General features: G+C 45.6%; 1 protein-coding gene across 1 annotated transcript in view; it reads left to right on the forward strand.

The window, feature by feature from the left end:
• The window catches only part of LOC135919934 (FMRFamide-activated amiloride-sensitive sodium channel-like), a 48,966-nt gene that overhangs the window by 3,099 nt on the left and 26,164 nt on the right, over positions 1-19,703 (forward strand). The window contains exons 2-5 of the mRNA XM_065453957.2: positions 5,305-5,465; positions 7,107-7,222; positions 15,423-15,583; positions 19,073-19,180. Of these exons, the coding sequence (XP_065310029.2) occupies positions 5,305-5,465; positions 7,107-7,222; positions 15,423-15,583; positions 19,073-19,180 (546 nt within the window). The remainder of the gene's footprint in view (positions 1-5,304; positions 5,466-7,106; positions 7,223-15,422; positions 15,584-19,072; positions 19,181-19,703) is intronic.

Below are 19,703 nucleotides of genomic sequence, written 5' to 3' on the forward strand. Positions count from 1 at the left end.
CTTTTCGCTTGAGGGATAACGGCAATCTGCTGTTCATGATCTGAGAATGCTTGCCAAACGCACCCCAACTCAATGTTATTCTTCTGATTATTTCGGTCTCGTGATCCGGATCTGCGGTCACTACCTGGCCTAAGTAGATGTATTCCCTTACCACTTCCAGTGCCTCGCTACCTATCGTAAACTGCTGTTCCCTTCAGAGACTGTTAAAGATTATTTAGTTTTCTGCAGATTAATTTTTAGACCCACCCTTCTGCTTTGCCTCTCCAGGTCAGTGAGCATGCATTGCAACAGGTCCCCTGAGTTACTAAGCAAGGCAATATCATAAGCGAATCGCAAGTTACTAAGGTATTCTCAATTAACTCTTATCCCCAATTCTTCCCAATCCAGGTCTCTGAATACCTCCTGTAAAAGCGCTGTGAATAGCATTGGAGAGATCGTATCTCCCTGCCTGACGCCTCTCTTTATTGGATTTTTGTTGCTTTCTCTATGGATGACTACGGTGGCTGTAGAACCGCTGTAGATATCTTTCCGTATTTTTTCATACGGCTCGTCTACACCCTGATTCCGTAATGCCTCCATCCATGACTGCTGAGGTTTCGACAGAATCAAACGTTTTCTCATAATCAATGAAAGCTATATATAAGGGTTGGTTATATTCCACACATTTCACTATCACCTGATTGATAGTGTGAATATAGTCGATTGTTGAGTAGCCTTTACGGAATCCTGCCTAGTCCTTTGGTTGACAGAAGTCTAAGGTGTTCCTGATTCTATTCGCGATTACCTTACTAAATAGTTTGTAGGCAACAGACAGTAAGCTGACCAGTCTAATTTTTCAAGCCTTTGGCGTCCCCTTACTTATCGATTAGGATTATGTTAGGATTCTTCCAAGATTCCGGCACGCTCGAGGTCATGAGGCATTGCGTATACAGGGTGGCCAGTTTCTCTAAAACAATCTGCCCACCATCCTTCAACAAATCTGCTGTTACCTGATCCTCCCCAGCTGCCTTCCCCCTTCGCATAGCTTCCAAGGCAGCGTTACCTGTGCCGCCTTACGTACATTCATTTTTATAAATTAAAAAGGCGATGTCATAACATTTGATTGTGCGAAAAGGCATTAATCTTGATTATAATAGAAACGCAGCAGTGAAAAGTGGAGGGCAACGTTGCAGAAATTTTGCTATGTTCAACCAATATTATTTCATATAAACGTTTTCTTCTTAAGAAATCATGGCCCAAAACACAAATACGAACACCACCCGAGAGCGATGCAAATACTATAAGCACGCGTTATTAATAAAAGATTTTCATGTCGCTAAACGACAGGGAAAATGTGGCAATACGCATTCCTCTCGCCTGCCACTGCATAATGGCTGCTCATTAGCACAATTCACAATTCGCGCGGCTCGCCGCACCACAAATTATGGCGCAAAATACCAGCAATGGCGGCCTGGCGCAACGTCACGCATCGTCAAAATGACGTTTACAAAACGGCCCTTCCTGTGACGCTCCTCACGGGATATTCCTTCAGCCAATCAGCAAGCTGGCATGGAGCATATCTTGGATCGCCACCACATATTCGCGAAATTGCAGATGCATTACACTAGCTTCTGTACGCTACCGCTTACATTCCTTTTGAAGCGCTAACGTTGCAATATAGCTGCCAAGGAGCGAAAAATGTATTAGCCCATAAAATTTGCAGCACCGCGTCATGTTTCGTCATCTCGATGAAAACGCAAAATTGCGTTTTGCAAGACTTCCGCTTCCCGGCATAAATTTAAAGGCACGTGAGCTCGCCACAGCCAATCAGAGAGTCAACTTGGCGGATAATGGCGGCCGTGCAGCCGCCATGCGTGTCGAGAATAGCACCCCAGGTGGCTTAGTGGCAAACAGAAAGAAATTTCAACAAGAGCGGACACTCCCATAGAGCCCTGCGGCTGAATTGACTGCAGCGCACCAAGCGGATGGTATCCGGTTTCGGTATTGGGCGCGCGCGTTGTCACTCTTTTGCAAAAGAGCCACCGCAAAGAAGAGGGGATCCATCGGAGTGGCGACATACAGTGACCCATCTGGTTCTACAAAGTCATCCACGATCCAGGATACACGCTTCTCCTTGAATTTCACTAACTCTAGGTATTCACCCGAGTCAGCTTTTAGGTACAGTGATGACGCCTCCGTTTTTGGATGTGGCAGTGGAACAATATTGTGTGTTTGTTCGTCTTCTGCTGCGTAAGCATTTGGCAGAACGAAGAATCTCAGTGGTTCCTTAGAACTTTCCGACGTAGTAACATCACCATTGCGCTGACGAGGCATCACCTATGAGATGTGTGGCGGTTTAAACGAAGAAAACGCAAATGTGCTCACGCCGTCACATTTAGCGAGCACAATACAATCAGTTGAAATGTGTCCGTTTGAATCGTCACACTCCCGTGTTATCACTCGTGGCAATCGCTCGTCGCGTTTTCGACAAGCGTGAGTACCGAAATAAGGTATTTGTTGTTGCAGGGCCATAAAAAGCGTCACATACTTGTCCGAGTAAATTTCAGTAAACGCCGAACTAACTCACCACGGCTGGCTTGCTTTGTTGCTAACAGCTTCACAACCGCAGGCGCGACAAGCATGCCTTAAAATTATCCTAACAATAATTTTGGGGGTCAGAAAATGCGTCACGAACTTCGACCAGTAAGATTCAGTACATGTGCACGCGAAAGTAACTGCGGCACACAGCCGAGCTGCTTTTCGCTAACTGCGCCACTACGCCGAGCGCGGCCACTGTGCTTGAAAAGTACCCTACAAAGTAGCGAAATTAATTACACTAATGTTAGGGGTAAGAGAAAGCGCCAACACTTTTCCCGGTAAAATTCAGTACACGCGAAACTGCGTCACAAAGCTAGGTGTGGCGAGCGTGCCCAAAAACTACCGAAATAAGTTATAATAATGCTTGGGCTCATAGAAAGCGTCGCAAACATCTCCTAGTACGACTAATGAACTCAAATTAACTAGGCTTGGACGGCGGAGCTGTTTTTCGATAACTGCGTCACTATATATAGGTTCAGTTTTGTGAAGCCTAAATGTGCTTGAAGTGCGTCGCAGGCTGTCAAACAAAATGCCTCACCTTGGTGTAGTCCGTTAGTGCCACGTGTCGAAATGCAGACGGAACACAAGAGAACGCCGGGAGCCCAAAAACGCGCTACATCCAAAACAGACGAGTCGCCGAGCAGGCGAGCTTCACATGCACAGCCGGCCTCGCTCGCTTCGGTGGCATGTCTAGCGCGTGACGTATGCACGCGGGTCTGGCTTGCCGCTAGCTTGTTGCTAGGCAACGCAAGAAAAATAAATCGCAAAGTTTAAGTTCATTTACACGCAAAACGTTCTTTAGTTTTAGTGATAAAGAATTAAAAAAAAATAAAACGTCTGTGAGTTCATTTCACTTTTTTTTTTCTGATGCTCGGGTCAACTAACGGTTGGAGTTGACGCAAGGCGTGACGTGTTTCCTGTTGCCAGCTTTTGCCGAGTGTCCTCTCTTCTTGAATTTCTTTCTCTATGGCAGCAGTGTCAGCTTGAGAAGCGGAGTCAACGTTTATAAGTTACGTATAACATACATGATGCATTCTTTCATGTATCGGAAATACAGATACTAACACAAGACTTCCCAGACGTATCATGATACAGATACAAGATACCCAAAGAGTATCAAGACACTATCTAAGATACATGTGCCTTCGATAATGCCCACCACTGTTGTGAACAAAGGTGCCATCACCATATGTGTCCCATTAGCTTGGTCTGCCGCTCACCTTTGGGCATATCCGTTTACCCCGCCCCACGGTGCCTTTCCCTAGGATTTTGGTACGTTGTAGTTTCAATGGGCCCTCTACATGTTATCTTGGAGCATGCGAACTTTCTTGACAGACGGCAACAGCCGTATGTATGTACAGAGCCCCAACGCGAAAGTCAGTAATTTGTAAAGGTCTTTAAAATTTATTTCCTGGGTACTTTTTCTTTGTGAGTTTGCTTTTACACTGTCTTTTAAAATATATATCTTCCATTGTTGGTCGGTGCTTCCTGGCGCTGTAGGGCCATGAGCGCTACACGATGCATCACGGAGATGCCGGCTGCGGGCGGAGACGCAGACCAACCGGCACGCAAGTAACGCTGGATATATAGCTGTATATCTGGTTGCATGGTGCTCACAAGCGCCTCCGTGACGTGGCGGGAGGGCTTGTCTTCCATTTGCGGATTTGGAGGCGTCCTTTGGGGGACGTTATTGTCGCCTGCGGCGGTGATGCTTTCACACCGCTCGGCTACGTGCCGACGTCGCATTTGCTTTACCTATTTAGCTTTCGCTTCGAGGCCGTCGCGGATGGCGCTTCAAAACAAGAACAAATGTATACCTTCGAGAGCTCAACGTTATTTCACGCATCGAATCGAGAAAGGCTGGCAGACGTCTCCGGCGTGTAGGCCGAGATGCCCGGGTACGGGCTCGTTTCGCTGTGCGTCAGCAGCCGGACGCTGGATTAGAGTTTAACTATTCTCTAATCGCAGTTCACGTTCGGGCTGCAGGCTTTACACTGGCGGTCGCTTGTCATAAAAGGTTTAGACCTCAGGATATGCTAGTTAGCATTACTTTCTGTTTAAAAGAAGTTATTGTAGTCGATGTTTCGGGTCACCGGCGATGCACGATACGTACGAAAGGGAGAAACCAGAGAGAAACATTCTTCTTTTGATTGCCGTAAGAGGGCGCAACATGTGAAGAGTGTGTGAAGGAGGAACTCGCCGGCCTGAAGACAGGTGCTTCCTTCTTTCTCGTTCCCCCCCCCCCTTTTTTTTTTGTGAGAGCGTTAGCATTCAAAGCGATATCAAGGTTTAGCGTTGCAATGAAGCTCTTCAGCTGGTGCTCTCTATTGTCCACAGTGCGTGTTTGCAAATACAAGAATTCACGACAAGCACGAATTGCGCTGCATTGGTTTATGTATTTGTCCTTTGCTATCGATGTCAGGAGGCGCCATGTTGAAGCAACGCAGTTGCTACGCAGCAGAACCAGCGCCACTGAACTATCGCTGCAAGGAAAATACCCTTAATACTGGAGTTTCAAATTAGCAGTTTCCAGGAACACTTACCTTGATATAGGTGTATCTGAAGCATCACGTAATATTGTATCGGGATGGCTCATGTTTCTTGCGTCATGGCGCTTTAAATACAGATGTTTGTCCACAGTGGGTGTTCGCAAGTTTGCACGAGACGCACAAGTTCCGCTGCACCAACTTATGTTCTTTTTTTTCTTTTTTGTCCTTTATTCTTTAGATATTCAACGACCAAGAGTTCAAGGAGATAGCTGATAAATTGGAGACAAATATAGCGAAGCTCCAAGTTCAAAGTGGTAACATGCTACAAGAGGCGTATTTCAAAGCTACGGACTTGATGGTGGGCTGCAGGTTTTTTGGAGTGGACTGCAACCTTGAAAAGTAAGCCATACGCATGACACATCGAAGACTGTTCAAGGGGTTGAGACCCGATTGCACAGAAACCAAGTCCTGTGAATGTAATGTGTACTCGCTGAGCGGTGGATATGGTGTGTGGAACGCATGCCTGGGCATGCAGTTTACATTTCACTTCCACCCATTTCTTTTTTAGTGCGCATACGAGTTAGGAAGCTATGACTTTCTGCATGGTGCTCCGCAGATGCGAAACAAAAATCCGGAGGCAAATTGCATTGTCCTGGCCGCGAGTTATGCGACGACTTGCTGGTGAATAAAATTATTTGCAAGTTTTCGCGCCTCATTGCGCACATTCTTGGATGGGGTCGTGGTTTTAGCATGGGGCGCCACACCGAGGGTCGCGCTCTAGCCTACGCCGCCGGTGCGGATCTTGAGAGTGGTAGCTGGTCTACGCTACCGGGGCGTCGTACGGAGATTAAGCAGGTCAATGCCTTCGTTGGTGTTTCACGACGAGGGTCACTTCTCCGCAATGAGTTGCGAGGGCGAGAGGTCCGAATAAAAGGAGCAGGAAGTTTATTCACATGGGGCAAATAGAACAAGCTTATTTGCAGAAAAAGGCCTACCGGTACTGGCAGGAACAGAGCACAGTACATATCAACATCGTAGCCCGCCGCATAAGCTACATGGTTCCAGAGGAGCGCACAGCGAGGATGTTTCTGAAAAACCATCCGCCTTCTCTAGGTCACTCTCTAGAGAAACGGGTCGTGTCCTCATTGGCCAATGCGGTGGTTGTGTAGACGTCCCAAAAGTGCGCCTCCGAGGAGAGGAAGGTCAACACAAAGCAGAAGCCCTGTCTTTAAGATGAGCATGGTCGGAAGAAGATTGAAGCGAATGCATAATACTCATCGCCCCAGCGATAACAGGTAGAGGTGAACAACCCATGCCGCTTGAAAAAAAAGCCGCTCCCTGAAATTGCGAGCCACTGCTTGACTGCACGCACACTTGACACAGGTAATTAGCAGCCTAGCTCTTGGATGTGGTCGGCTTATGCAGCTCCCGAACATGCACGCACCCCTCTTTTTCGGCAATTAAAACACTTCATACATAACGCGTGCCTCCGATATGTCGGCTTCACAGTGAGGCAAGTCGTTTGGCTAAAACAAAGTAACGCCTCCTTGTCGAAATGCCGAAATTATCGAAATCTCAGTGTTCACGCTGACTCATTGGAATGTTGTTCGACCTCAATACCACAGTGACCCCGGCCTCCGTATCTCGGTGAATGCACCAAAAGTAACAATGTGCGTGTGGGAGGCAGTGTTTCAGACCACCGGACATTCATGTATAGGACACTCAGCCTGCATTGAAAAAAACTTAATTTATCTTACGTCACTGCCGTCCAGGATGAGCCTTCTACTTTACTCCGTATCATGCTGATTGCCGCCGAGTTGCGGGCACTCAATGGTGCTATGCCCATACGTAAGCTATTTTGTGAATGCGATGCAAAAAAAAAAGTTTCTTTTCTAAGAATTGTTCGTATTGGCTTTCGGGTTGCTGTCTGTTTCCCTAGCATGCGTCCGTCGTTCCCGAACAACCTTCGCATGCGAATAGTTTAGTGAATGCCAGCATGGAAAGTTTCCAGGAAACCTGAATGTAGCTTCCTCTTTTCAGAATATGGGAATCTGACGTAAAGGGCTGCTTCACTTTACACGAAGCCCGCATGCTTGCGCATGTGCCATCCCTGGAGAAAACGTCGGAAAAGAAACACGAAGATGTGTTCAAAAAGCGTAAGTCTTTTTGAGAAATGTGACCATTACCTCTTTGTCACGCATGTTCTTGCAACTAGTGCCACAGGTAGTAAATGACTAATCCATATCTTTTGGTTCTCATGTGTACACGTCTGAGCATTTACGCTTTCTTTTAAGTATTTTCTTTCTCTTGAGTTATTCTACGCAACAGTTACTTCCACGCCGTGTGGTGCGGAATATTTTTGCGCGTCAGCGCAAGAATCTTCAGATAGGCTTTCAGTGCACTAAATGCTTCTGTCTTTATGGCATCTGCCTGCATATTGCAGCTTGCTGACAGGGCTATGTCCTTTACTGCTAATCCTTAAGATCAGCTTGAAAAAACCACACAATAAGATGCGCAAAAGAAGGATCAAGTAAAAAAAAAAGAAAAGATGGAAAGCGCTAAAAAAAGGGTTAAATATGAATCCCTGCTGCTCTAAGCTTACCCGCTTCTGCCATGAACTAATTGATTACGGCATTATATGCCATGAAAAACTGATAACCCTCGAACTGAGCCCGTAAAAGACCGCAAACTTTGGCAGTAGCATGAGGGAGAGTGGAGACGAAGCGACGGAATGTCAAAGTCAACGAGGTTAACGGGAAAAAGCTTCTGGTCTGGTACTCTGCACTGGGGAAAGGGTGTCGCGGAAAGGGAGACGGAAAGAATAGCGGAGACATAAAACAAATAAGGTACGAAAAAAATAAAGAAGATGCGGCACGTCTGGAAGAACAATAGACTCTCTTACGCCCCTCGAACGCAAAACTGTTACAGTGACGTTTCACTTCGTCAACATGGGTTACGCGCAAGCGTATGGGTGCTGCGGTTGCGAGCCCGACGCTATCGTCCGGTGCACCATCATAAGAACAAACTGAAGCATTTAAAATAACGGCATGCCTCACATACACGTAAACATATTTGTATATCTGCCGTGTTCGTTGAAGAAGATAAATGTGGTACTACATTGGGCACCCAGCTGTAATGGGTTACAGTCTTGCAGACATTGTGAGACTGTCAAAAATAGACGGGTATAAGTTGAGCTGTCTTCCATTCATCAGGTAGCCTCGCACTTAATAGTGAACATCGAAACAAGATCACAAGAAATTTGGCGATAGTTTCGGCATAACGACGAATAAAAATGGCTGTGGCTTAGCTAAGGTTAAGCCCAGGATGCGAAGCATACTAGCCTTTATTTTAACGCGATAGCGTTAAGGAGCTCGTGTCGCAGAAAAGCCGGTGTCGTCGGCGTCGGCTCAGGCGTGCGGCGCTTGCTCAGGCGCACATTTCGTTATCGCGCCGAACGCTGCGTTGCTGGACGCTCACCGCGTCCGATGCGGCGCGCGTAGTCGCTGCGCCGTAGCAAAGCCACCTAGAAACAGTCTCTGTAGCACGCCGCAACCTTCGCTTCTCCTTCCAACGAGCAGCTCTGTCTCCAGGAGGCATCTCACCTCGTGAGTGTCTAGCAGAGGCAAGCGCAGCTGGTTATATAACGCCGCGACGCTGCGAGCAACGGCGCGAGTTGGAGCCCCGTTTCTCCTCTGTCGTGACGTCACGGTGTCACGTGGTCAGCCTTGAAGGCGACGCCGCGAGCGATGGCGCGAGTTGGAGCCCCGTTTCTCCTCTGTCGTGACGTCACGGTGTCACGTGGTATTGAAGGCGACACCGCCGCGCCTGAGGAGCTGGGTTGAGCTCTAGTAATATGCTTCGCATAAAATGTTGGGCAAACCATCAGGACCGCAAGCCGATTTTGTTTTCAGATTTACCAGCATTGCCACTACACCGTGATATGTAATAAAACCAACCTAGGATGCTAAAAATACCCCATGACGCAGATTCACGGGTGTACTTGCCTTTGAAAACACTCCGGTAAAATAAGTATTAAAATACTCAGCGATAACTTGTGGATCTGTAATAGAGATGCCATCAACCGAAACCTGCGTCATGTGCCTGTCAGCATCGCTCAAGTAATCCCAAAAGTTTCTTGGTTCATAATTCATAAAGTTGGGCAAAGTTGTTGTGAAAAAGAAGTCCTTAGACTCGTGAATTGCACGTGTGAGATCGTTTTTGATACCATTAATGATAATAGGATTGGGAGTGAACCTTTTAGCCCATTTTAGTTTCCGTTTCAAATGAAAAATTTTTTGCGTTACCCAGGGTGTACGTTTATGAACTTTCTCTCGCGTGTTTGGTGCGAACGTATTGAAACAAGAATTGCACATATCGGCAAACTTTTTCCATAGCAAACATACATTATGATGCTCTTCAGCAAAATCAATCAAGCCATTTTCCATATGCGCAATCACCGAAGCATCATTAGCTCTGTCGTAACCTCTAAAATAGCGTATGCTACTAGTTTTATGAGAAGCAAATTTCGCTAGGGGAATTGACATTGGTCTGATAAGACAGTGGTCTGATAACCCTTCTCCAACTATGACAGGGTGTTAAGTAAAATCCCGGTTTATGAAGGTCAAATCTAATATCGAGCAAGAGGAACCCTGGATGCGAGTGGGCTGTTTGACAATTAGAACCAGGTCATGAGTGAGCATACTACCAAAGACAATATTCATATTTCTGTTGAATTTGCTAGCTCCTTGCAGTCGCTCCCAGTCGATGCTGGGTAAATTAAGATCACCCAGCAAAAAAAAAAGACTTTCTTATTGCGACAGAAATACATACACTCTCGCAATTTAATTAGGGAATCAGGAGTACAATCAAGTGGCCTGTAGCATGCTATCAAGATAAAGCTATGACCCCAGCAAGATATAACTTCTAAGTCTTCCCAGTTTAATAGGTTGAATACTTCTTCAAGGCACGCAGTGAATAGCATTTGAGAGATTTCGTCTCCTCGTCTGACTCCCTTTCTTTACAGGTATCTACCTGCTTTTCTTGTGTTGAATTAAGGCAGCTGTAATACTTCTAGATATTTTCCAAGGTATTTACATGAGCGGCCTGTACTCCTTGATTACTTAACGCCTCTATGACTGCTGGTATCGTTACTGAATCAAATGCCTTTTGGTAATCTGTGAAAGCCATATAGAGAGGCTGATGGTACTCTGCGGATTGCTCGATTACCTGCTTAATGACGTGGTTGTGATCCATTTTTGATTATCCCTTCCTGAAGGGAACGTCCTTCCTTCATTGTATGAAGTCCAGTGTGGCCATTACTCTACTGGAAGATATCTTGGTGAATATTTTATATATTACTAGGAGTAAGCTAATGAGCCTATACTTTTTCAATTCTTTAACGTCTCCTTTTTTATGAATTAGTATAAGCTTTGCATTCTTCCAATTGTCTGGGACCCTTTAGGTCGGTAGACACTTCGTTAGAGAGCCGCCAGTTTTCCAAGCATTATGTCTCGTCCATCTTTCATTAAAAAGACTGTTATTCTATCTTCTCATGCCGCTTTGCCCTGCTTCATTTTTTGCAAGACCCTTCTGACCTCATCGCTAGTTATAGAAGGAGTCTCTGCAAACTGTTCATTACTTTTTCTAAGTGAGATATCCTGAGTCCTCTGGGTACTGTACAGTTCCGTATAGAATTCTTCCGCTGTATTTATTGCACCTTCGAGATTGCTGATGATACTATCCTGCTTATCTTATTGTGCATACATGTTGGTTTGTCCTATTCCAAGTTTCCTTCTCACCGATTTCATGCTGCATCCCTCTTTTTTACGGCTTCCCCGTCTTTCTCACGTCATAATTTCGAATACCCCTTATTTTCTCCTTGTTGATCAGTTTTCACAGCTCCGCGAGTTCTGTCTGATCTCTTGAGCATGTGTTGGTGGGCTAGTTGGTTAAGCATGATTACAAAAACGGCGCCGAATAAAACAAACACACGAAGAAGGGAAACACGAAACAGCACGTAGGCGCACTAACAACTGAGTGTTTTATTTCCCGACATAGCAATATATAGCTGCTGTCAAAAAACAACAAGAACTAAACAGGGCAGTCATCTGCATCGCACAAGGAAGCGAAGATACAGAATAACATTTCAAGAGTCACTCTCAAGATATGCCAGTTCCTTTGTCGAAAGCGAAACTGAGGCTTCACTGATACATTCTAGACCGCGCTTTTTAATCTCAAGCGCTTCCAATATCTCCCTAGTGAGTTGATGGTCAGCTCTGTACAGAACACTGGTTCTATCGAAATCAGGGATGCACTTGTGCGCCTTACAATGCGCACTTATATGACCGGAGAGCTCGTTTTCCACCTTATATCTATGCTCATGTAATCTGTCATTCAGACATCTGCCCGTTTGGCCTACATATGTTGAACCGCACGACAAGGGGACCGAATAAACGACTTTCTGTACACATCTGACATGTTTCTGCCCATGTTTTTTTGCGCAAACCTGTTTGTTTTCCCGATTTCCTGCGTTCACTTTGGCACACATCAACCCAAGACGTTTCGGAGCGGAAAATATAACACGAACACCAGATCGTGTACCTACTTTTTTGAGATTGTGCGAAATGCCGTGAACATATGGAATAATGGCAATCCTGGTTTCAGAAGGGCCTGCTCGACCCTGGTTTACAGCGCTAGGATGCTTGAGCTGTTTGAGCATTTTTTCCGCAACAGATACGATCACATGGTGAGGATAACTTGCCCCATTGAGGCGGCTGACCTGACAATGAAAACTGCTTTGCAGCTGATGCACGCAAGACAGGGGCTATGCACGCAAGGTTCGTGCATAGCCCCTGTTTTAAGCGACATCTTTTTAGCTTCAAAAGACAACCTGTTAAAGCAGTGCATATCGGGGACAAATGTTTTGCAGATCTTTAGATTTGTCGATGACTTTTTAGTGTTCGTAGGTTGTGACAGTCCAGAATTGGAGACCCAGTCATCATTAGTATTGACAGAGTTTGAAACAGCCTTGCATCCTCTAACCCTGACCCATGAGCTTCCGGCTGATAACTGTTTAAGATTTTTAGATTTAGAGTTAACTTTTTCATCGTGTCATGTGTGCTGGCAGTTCAAGCCAAGGGCTAGCAAACCTCTCCTCTCCTACCATTCAGCTCATTCAAAAGTAATAAAACGAAGCATCATTCAATCATGTTTAACCAACGCACTTAACAAGTCTTGCGTGCATCAGCTGCAAAGCAGTTTTCATTGTCAGGTCAGCCGCCTCAATGGGGCAAGTTATCCTCACCATGTGATCGTATCTGTTGCGGAAAAAATGCTCAAACAGCTCAAGCATCCTAGCGCTGTAAACCAGGGTCGAGCAGGCCCTTCTGAAACCAGGATTGCCATTATTCCATATGTTCACGGCATTTCGCACAATCTCAAAAAAGTAGGTACACGATCTGGTGTTCGTGTTATATTTTCCGCTCCGAAACGTCTTGGGTTGATGTGTGCCAAAGTGAACGCAGGAAATCGGGAAAACAAACAGGTTTGCGCAAAAAAACATGGGCAGAAACATGTCAGATGTGTACAGAAAGTCGTTTATTCGGTCCCCTTGTCGTGCGGTTCAACATATGTAGGCCAAACGGGCAGATGTCTGAATGACAGATTACATGAGCATAGATATAAGGTGGAAAACGAGCTCTCCGGTCATATAAGTGCGCATTGTAAGGCGCACAAGTGCATCCCTGATTTCGATAGAACCAGTGTTCTGTACAGAGCTGACCATCAACTCACTAGGGAGATATTGGAAGCGCTTGAGATTAAAAAGCGCGGTCTAGAATGTATCAGTGAAGCCTCAGTTTCGCTTTCGACAAAGGAACTGGCATATCTTGAGAGTGACTCTTGAAATGTTATTCTGTATCTTCGCTTCCTTGTGCGATGCAGATGACTGCCCTGTTTAGTTCTTGTTGTTTTTTGACAGCAGCTATATATTGCTATGTCGGGAAATAAAACACTCAGTTGTTAGTGCGCCTACGTGCTGTTTCGTGTTTCCCTTCTTCGTGTGTTTGTTTTATTCGGCGCCGTTTTTGTAGTCCTGATCTCTTGATTTGGGCACTTTCATTCTTTGTCGTTCCCTTATTAGGTCGTTTGTTACTTTTGAGAACATGCCTACTGGTTGCTTTGGTGCCTTACCTCGCACTTCAATTGCTGCTTCTGAAGGCAGCCTAGTTACTGTTTTACTCTATGTCATCTTCATCTCTCTGTTCTAAGGCTGCCTATTTGTTCGCAAGTACCAGCCTGAATTTGTCTGCTTTCACCCTTACAGCATGTATGTTGGCCTGCTTTTTCTTCACCCTTCAGCATGTATGTTGGCCTGCTCTTCAAACTGAGGTGAATACTAGCTCTCAGTAACCTATGACCACTGCACTTTACCCTACCTAACACTTCTACATCCTGCATTGTGTTGGAATCGGCAGAAAGTTTATCAATGTAATCAATGAAAGTATATCAATGTAATCAATCAATGTAAAGTAAAGTAAATCAATGTCATTTCTTGTTTCACCATTTGAGCTTTCCAGGTCCACTTCCTGTTGCTAGGCTTCCTTAAGAAGGGGTTCATTATTCTCAGCTTATTCCTTTCTTCGAATTCTGCCAGCATGTCTCCTGTAGCGTTCCTGGAATCGAAGCCGTAGTTGCCAGTCGCTTGTTCACCAGCATGCTTTTCGCCCACTTTTGCATTGATGTCGTCCATTACTACAGTATACCGAGCTTGCACGTTTCTCATCGCTAATTCAACATCTTCATGAAACTGATCTCATTCATCAACATCACGGCTGGATTCTCTGAACAACCAGAATATGCCGCGCTCTCCCGCTGGAAAAGCCTCAAGCAAACCCACCCAGACACAAACTAAAACCATAGTGCTAAAACCGCGAACGACTGGTCACGCCGCCAATCCCATTCATGAACACCCAGAGGAGCGGCCGCACGGCGCCGTTCTAAATTAAAGAGCACACGATCAACGTGCCAGTCGACGTGCGTTATAGTGTGCCCCTCAACCTCCTTGGGAACACCACGATCTATATACGCTAACCTAAAGCAGATAAGAATTATGAAGTCGGTCTGCTTATCCAGAACGGTAAGCGGAGTTCGGAATTACCCGCAGAATTCCTTTTTTAATGCGAAGCATATTACGAGTGCTCAACCCAGCTCCTCAGGCGCGGCGGTGTCGCCTTGAAACCACGTGACACCGTGACGTCACGACAGAGGAGAAGTGGCTTTGGCTCAACTCTTGCAAGACGGGCTGGGTGGGAATCGAACCAGGGTCTCCGGAGTGTGGGACGGAGACGCTACCACTGAGCCACGAGTACGATGCTTCAAAGCGGTACAAAAGCGCCTCTAGTGAATGCGGTGTTGCCTTAGAAACGAGCTGTTTCTAAGGCGTGCGTCTCTTGCTCAGGCGCACATTTCGTTGCCGCGCCGAACGCTGCTTTGCTCGACGCTCACCGCGTCCAATGCGGGGCGCGTAGTCGCTGCCCTGTAGCCCATTGTCTTACACCCCTTGGCGGGTCGACGGGAACGCTGTCGCGTTCCACTCTTGAAGGCGAAGCAGTAATGCATGAGTTGTTTCTTCCTCTAGCCGAACCAAATATAGCCAAGCAACAGCAGTTCACCAGGCTAAACAGTGGTTCAACAACTAAAATAAAGGCTAGTATGCTTCGCATCCTGGGCTTAACCTTACCTAAGCCACAGCCATTTTTTTATTTTATGAGCTTCATAACATTTGCATATGTGGTCTTGCCGTGTACCGAATTACAACAATTTAAATCGAAATGAAAAATATTTGAACATTAATAATTTTACTGACTATGGTAGTAAATATTGATCTCTGTTTAATATGCAAGTAATACAGCCTAATTTTTCGAATATATAATTCACATGATCTTCCCGCATTTAGGTATGAATTTCTTCGAACGATAGTTGATGTTATATTTTGCGTTAACACACCTGCTTATTAGGTCTGAAATGACTGCTTTGGTTTTATTTGCATCAATATTTATGTCCTTAGCCTAGTTCTTCCGTAACCTTATAGCCTTTGAAACAATCATAACAATAATATAGTATGTTATGATATTGTGAATGTTGACAACAACTACAGTATGTCATCATCTTCTCCATTAAAGTAAAGTGTATATCATTGGAGGTTAGTGATAGGTGAATTGAATCCTTAGACCTATCTAAATCGTACTTTATGGCCTTATGCATTCTCACTTTAGAGTGTTTGATTACTTGTGCAAATTGTCAAGTGTAGTTCACTGAGCAATTTAATTTACATCGTGCTGCGTTTTCCTTGCGCAGGCTTGGAGCTGATCTTGGATCCTTGCGTCAAAGATTATTTACCCTCAGTGAGCGAAGTTGGGTTCCCTGTCCTTATACAAACACCTGGGACAACGCCATCTCAAACTTCAGATGCCGTACTTGTACCGCCAGGCTTCACCACGTACATCGGTCTCACGTTGGTGAGAGGATCACCCAATTTCAGATTGAAGTGTGGGCAGAAAATACAAGCTCACTGATTTTTCCGAGAGATAATTGTCAAAGAAAAGAGCTGTGTGCTTTCAATCCAAGCTGAAGCGCGCGTAGAGCATTGCCCCGAAGACGCTACCACTCAGCCATGAGCTCGATGCTTCAAAGCGAGACAAAAGCGCCTCTAGTGAAGGCGGTGTTACCTTAGAAACGTGCCGCAGAAAGTTATACTGCGGTGCATATCGGTAATTATGAGCATGTAAATTACAGAAGTTGCAGTTAAATGCGTAGCGAAGTACGTTTCCGCTACATTTCTTCTGCGCTTGGCGCGCACGCAGAGCCATCTTGCTGCAAACACAGAAGACGCCCTCCTCGCAATGTACGGCACTGCCCCGACAGCTGGCGCGCCACACGCCCGCTTCTAGAGGACGATCCCATGGAGGCGTCAGCCCCATGATCGCGTCCGCCTTCATGGCGCGTCGCGGCCCGGCTGTACTTGCCGATCACGACGTTTGGCTCGCGTAGATCGTTTCTCCCTCCGAGACACCGAGTTCTTTGGTTCGTTCCGCTTGCTCAGGCACACGTTTCGTCTTTGTGTGACCCATGCCAAGCGAATGAGTGGGCGGTGCGAACGGGGTGCGATAACGCTATCGCGTTCCACTCTTGAAGGCGAAGCTTAAGCGTCCTCCAATTTTTGTTTCGACGGAAGCACATGAAATTTTTAGAGTCGCAGGGGGGTACGAATGGAAGTGAGGTGTCTTCTCGGATGACTTCAGTGGCAAAGCATTACGTCGTGCCTTTGCATTTTTCATTAGTGTCGTTGAGCAAGGTCAGCATACCGCAGAGTTCAGGAGAGTCGCGGTAACGGAAACAGTTTATGAATTCGACTGCCGTGCCGATGCGAGTTTGTTCCTTTTTTTTGCGGCGGTAGCATATTAAATTTTGATAGTCGCAGGTGGATGCGTTTGGACGTGAGGTGTTTTCTCGGATGACTTTAATGGCAAAGCATTAAGTCGTGCCGATGCATTGTTCATTAGTGTCGTTGAGCATACCACACACTTCAGGGGAATCGCGCGAACGGAAACAGTTTATGAATTCAACAGCCTTGCCGATGTATTAGTTCTTAATGTAACTGAGCATACAACACACTTGGAGATTTGTGGGAATGGTACATTTTGTACTCTACATGTGAAAGTACTAAAACTTGCGTCACCAGGCAATCTGAGCCGTAAATCGTTGTGAGAGCTGTACAGCTACACTGGAAAAACACTATGGCCTGCTGATGAATACGGAACAAATCTATGCTAAAGAAAAATGATCGTCATGCAATTTCATAGCAGTAGACCCTTGTGAAAGCTGTTCAGTAACACTGATGTTGGCTACGTGGTGCAGATTCGTAGCGATTCTGAGGTGCTTGTGCGCAAGGGTAATTAATGAATGAGTGCGTATTACTAATTCTGGCTTTTACGATGTCTAGCTCATGTACGGGGCGCGCTCTATGTGGGCGAAACAAGGGCTCAGAACGCTACAACCACGTGCGAAATAGCTCTGAAGGCCTGCCAGTACACTTGTTTGGCGTCTCCGTGCTTGTACTGCGACAGGAGACGCGACGAAAGGTGCGTACGTACATTAAACTATACCCTCCGACAGTGGCCACTTTCCACTCTTGGTATACTTTGCCGCAATACACTGCGCATGCTTGATTGCGCGTCACTTGTGTCTTGCGGTGAAGTTGGCTTTAGACAAACGGCATTCTGCAACGCTCGAGCCATTTTTTCCCGAAATTCCGGCATGGTCGGGTATCCAGTGGAACTTTATGGAATGCCCCGCAATCTTAGCCCTGTGGTGAAGATACGCAATGTCAAATGCTGCAGGTTGATTATTGCAACGCTTGTGCCTGTTCCACATACTTTGTAGGGCTGCTTTTGAATCTGTGAAAATCACCCATGTCTTTGGCGGCTGCTGTCGAAGTACATACACAAGGGCCTCCTTAATACCATATAGCTCCGCTGAAGTAGATGATGTCGCTCGTTCAAGACAAAACGAGAATCGTTGCCCGGTAGAAGGAACAAAAAGTCCGCACGATGAACGATGTGGAGTTGTAGAGCCATCTATGAAAATGTGCGTTGTGGCTGCGTATTCTTTGTGCTCATATTCCAAAGCTATCTGGTAAATCGCTGCTTGGGGCATTTTCATTTTCGTTCTCGTTCCAGGTATATATGGCACGATTTCCAGTGGGGACAGTGTCCATTTTTGTGACGCCTGAGCAGGAATCGAAATAGATATCGCTTCCAACGGCCTGCCCAAAGCTAGATGTAGCACGGGTTCTAAAAATGTCCTTTAAAAAGTGATTCTTCGTATAAATGACGTGGCGACGGTGAATCCGAAGTGTCTCCTGCAAAGATAGTACTTCGAGAGGCAGGCATGCAGCTTCTGCTACAGTTCCTGAGCGGGACGACCCCTTCGGAAGGCCAAGACATACGCGAAGGCAGTTGTTTCGTGCTGCCTCAAGTTTTCTCTTGCTTGTGGGATACATTTTGTGCAGGATCGGGAGGTAATATCGTAGTGTTCCGTCGACATAGACCTTATGGAGGAGCACCATTGATCGGCAGTTGCTGCCCCACTGTGATTCACCCGGACATTTTATATTTATTTTTATCCTCTTTTTCTCCCACTCTCTTCTGGAATCTTTAATCCCATTCCCCATCCCTATACAGAGTAGCATGCCAGTGGTTATATACGCGCCGGCAAAATTACCTGTTTCTCTAATAAAAAGTCCTCTCTCTCTCTCTCTCTCTCTCTCGGAAGCACGGATGCAGCATATAGAACTGCGTACCTTTCAATAAGAAACAAGCGCAAAACAAGCATGCGAGCGACATTATGTCTCCTCCATCTTTGATTAAATCGACTGGTATTCTATCCTCTCCTGCTGTTTTTTCCACCGTTTCATGCCTTGCAAGTCCCTTCTGACCTCACCTCTAGTTATAGGAGGAGTTTCTGTATACTGTTCATTATTGTTTCGAATATAATACTCCTGAGTCCTCTGGGTACTGTACAGGTAAGTATAAAATTATTCCGCTGTTTTTATTATACCTTTGAGATTGCTGATGATGTTACCCGGCTTATTTTTCAGCCCCCTCTACTAATGACTTTATGAAATTTTATGGTCCAGCGCATGCCTTGCACGTGCAGTCATTGTGTAGAGTAAATGCAGAGAGAAACAGTCCCTGCATTTTTTGTTTGTGAACAAGAATAAACTCATGGTTTTATCACCACCATTCTTTTTTGTATTCCCTCCACGCCAATGAAACGAAGGCGGTAGATGAAAAGAAACGGCAGATGCGCTGGTGTGCTTACTTTCTATGTGCGTTGCAAATATAGTGAACAAACTCGGCCAGTTTTCTATTTGACCTTTGATGAGACTGCACGCGAGGAAATTCACCGCGCTGTTTTGAGGTCATCATGTTGTACTTTATTTTCAGCTTGTCCAGACAGGGCTCGAGGCACCCTACAAGAAGCAGTGCGCGCTTGATTGGCCCCAACACTTGGCTTTTTATGGTTCACTCAGCGGAAAAGCGTACAGTAAGCAGGTACGTCCATTAGATTGATTATCACTGCCAAATACACTACTCGGCAAAGACACAATTTCACTATAACTCCCTTTTCCTCACGTAGCGATTCTTTCAAGTATTCATTCTTCCTGCGTACTATAGTGGACTGGAACCAGCTAAAGAATAACGTCATCATTGCGCCAACATTAACTTATTTCTTATCATGTTTACAGTGACATTATTTTGTTTCTATCATGTTTCCAGTGACAGTTTGTTACTTCTTCGGTGTAACCTTGTGTGTGCCAAACCAGTATGCTTTGTATTTTTACATATAAAACTTTCTTATTATTATTAACCTGTGCATTTTCTGTAGATACCATTGTATTAATTAAGTTTGAACCACCCTGCGAAAATCACCGCATGGTGATTGAAGTATTAGTAAAATTGAAATAAAGATAAAAATTTGCGTGCATATGGGTAATCGCAATGGACATTTGTGTTGTTCATATAGGAGGTTGCGGCCAAGTACTGCACCAGGGTGGCCAATCCTGCTCTGGTGAGG

The sequence above is a fragment of the Dermacentor albipictus genome, chromosome 3 (assembly GCF_038994185.2).
Source record: "Dermacentor albipictus isolate Rhodes 1998 colony chromosome 3, USDA_Dalb.pri_finalv2, whole genome shotgun sequence".
NCBI lineage: Eukaryota > Metazoa > Arthropoda > Arachnida > Ixodida > Ixodidae > Dermacentor > Dermacentor albipictus.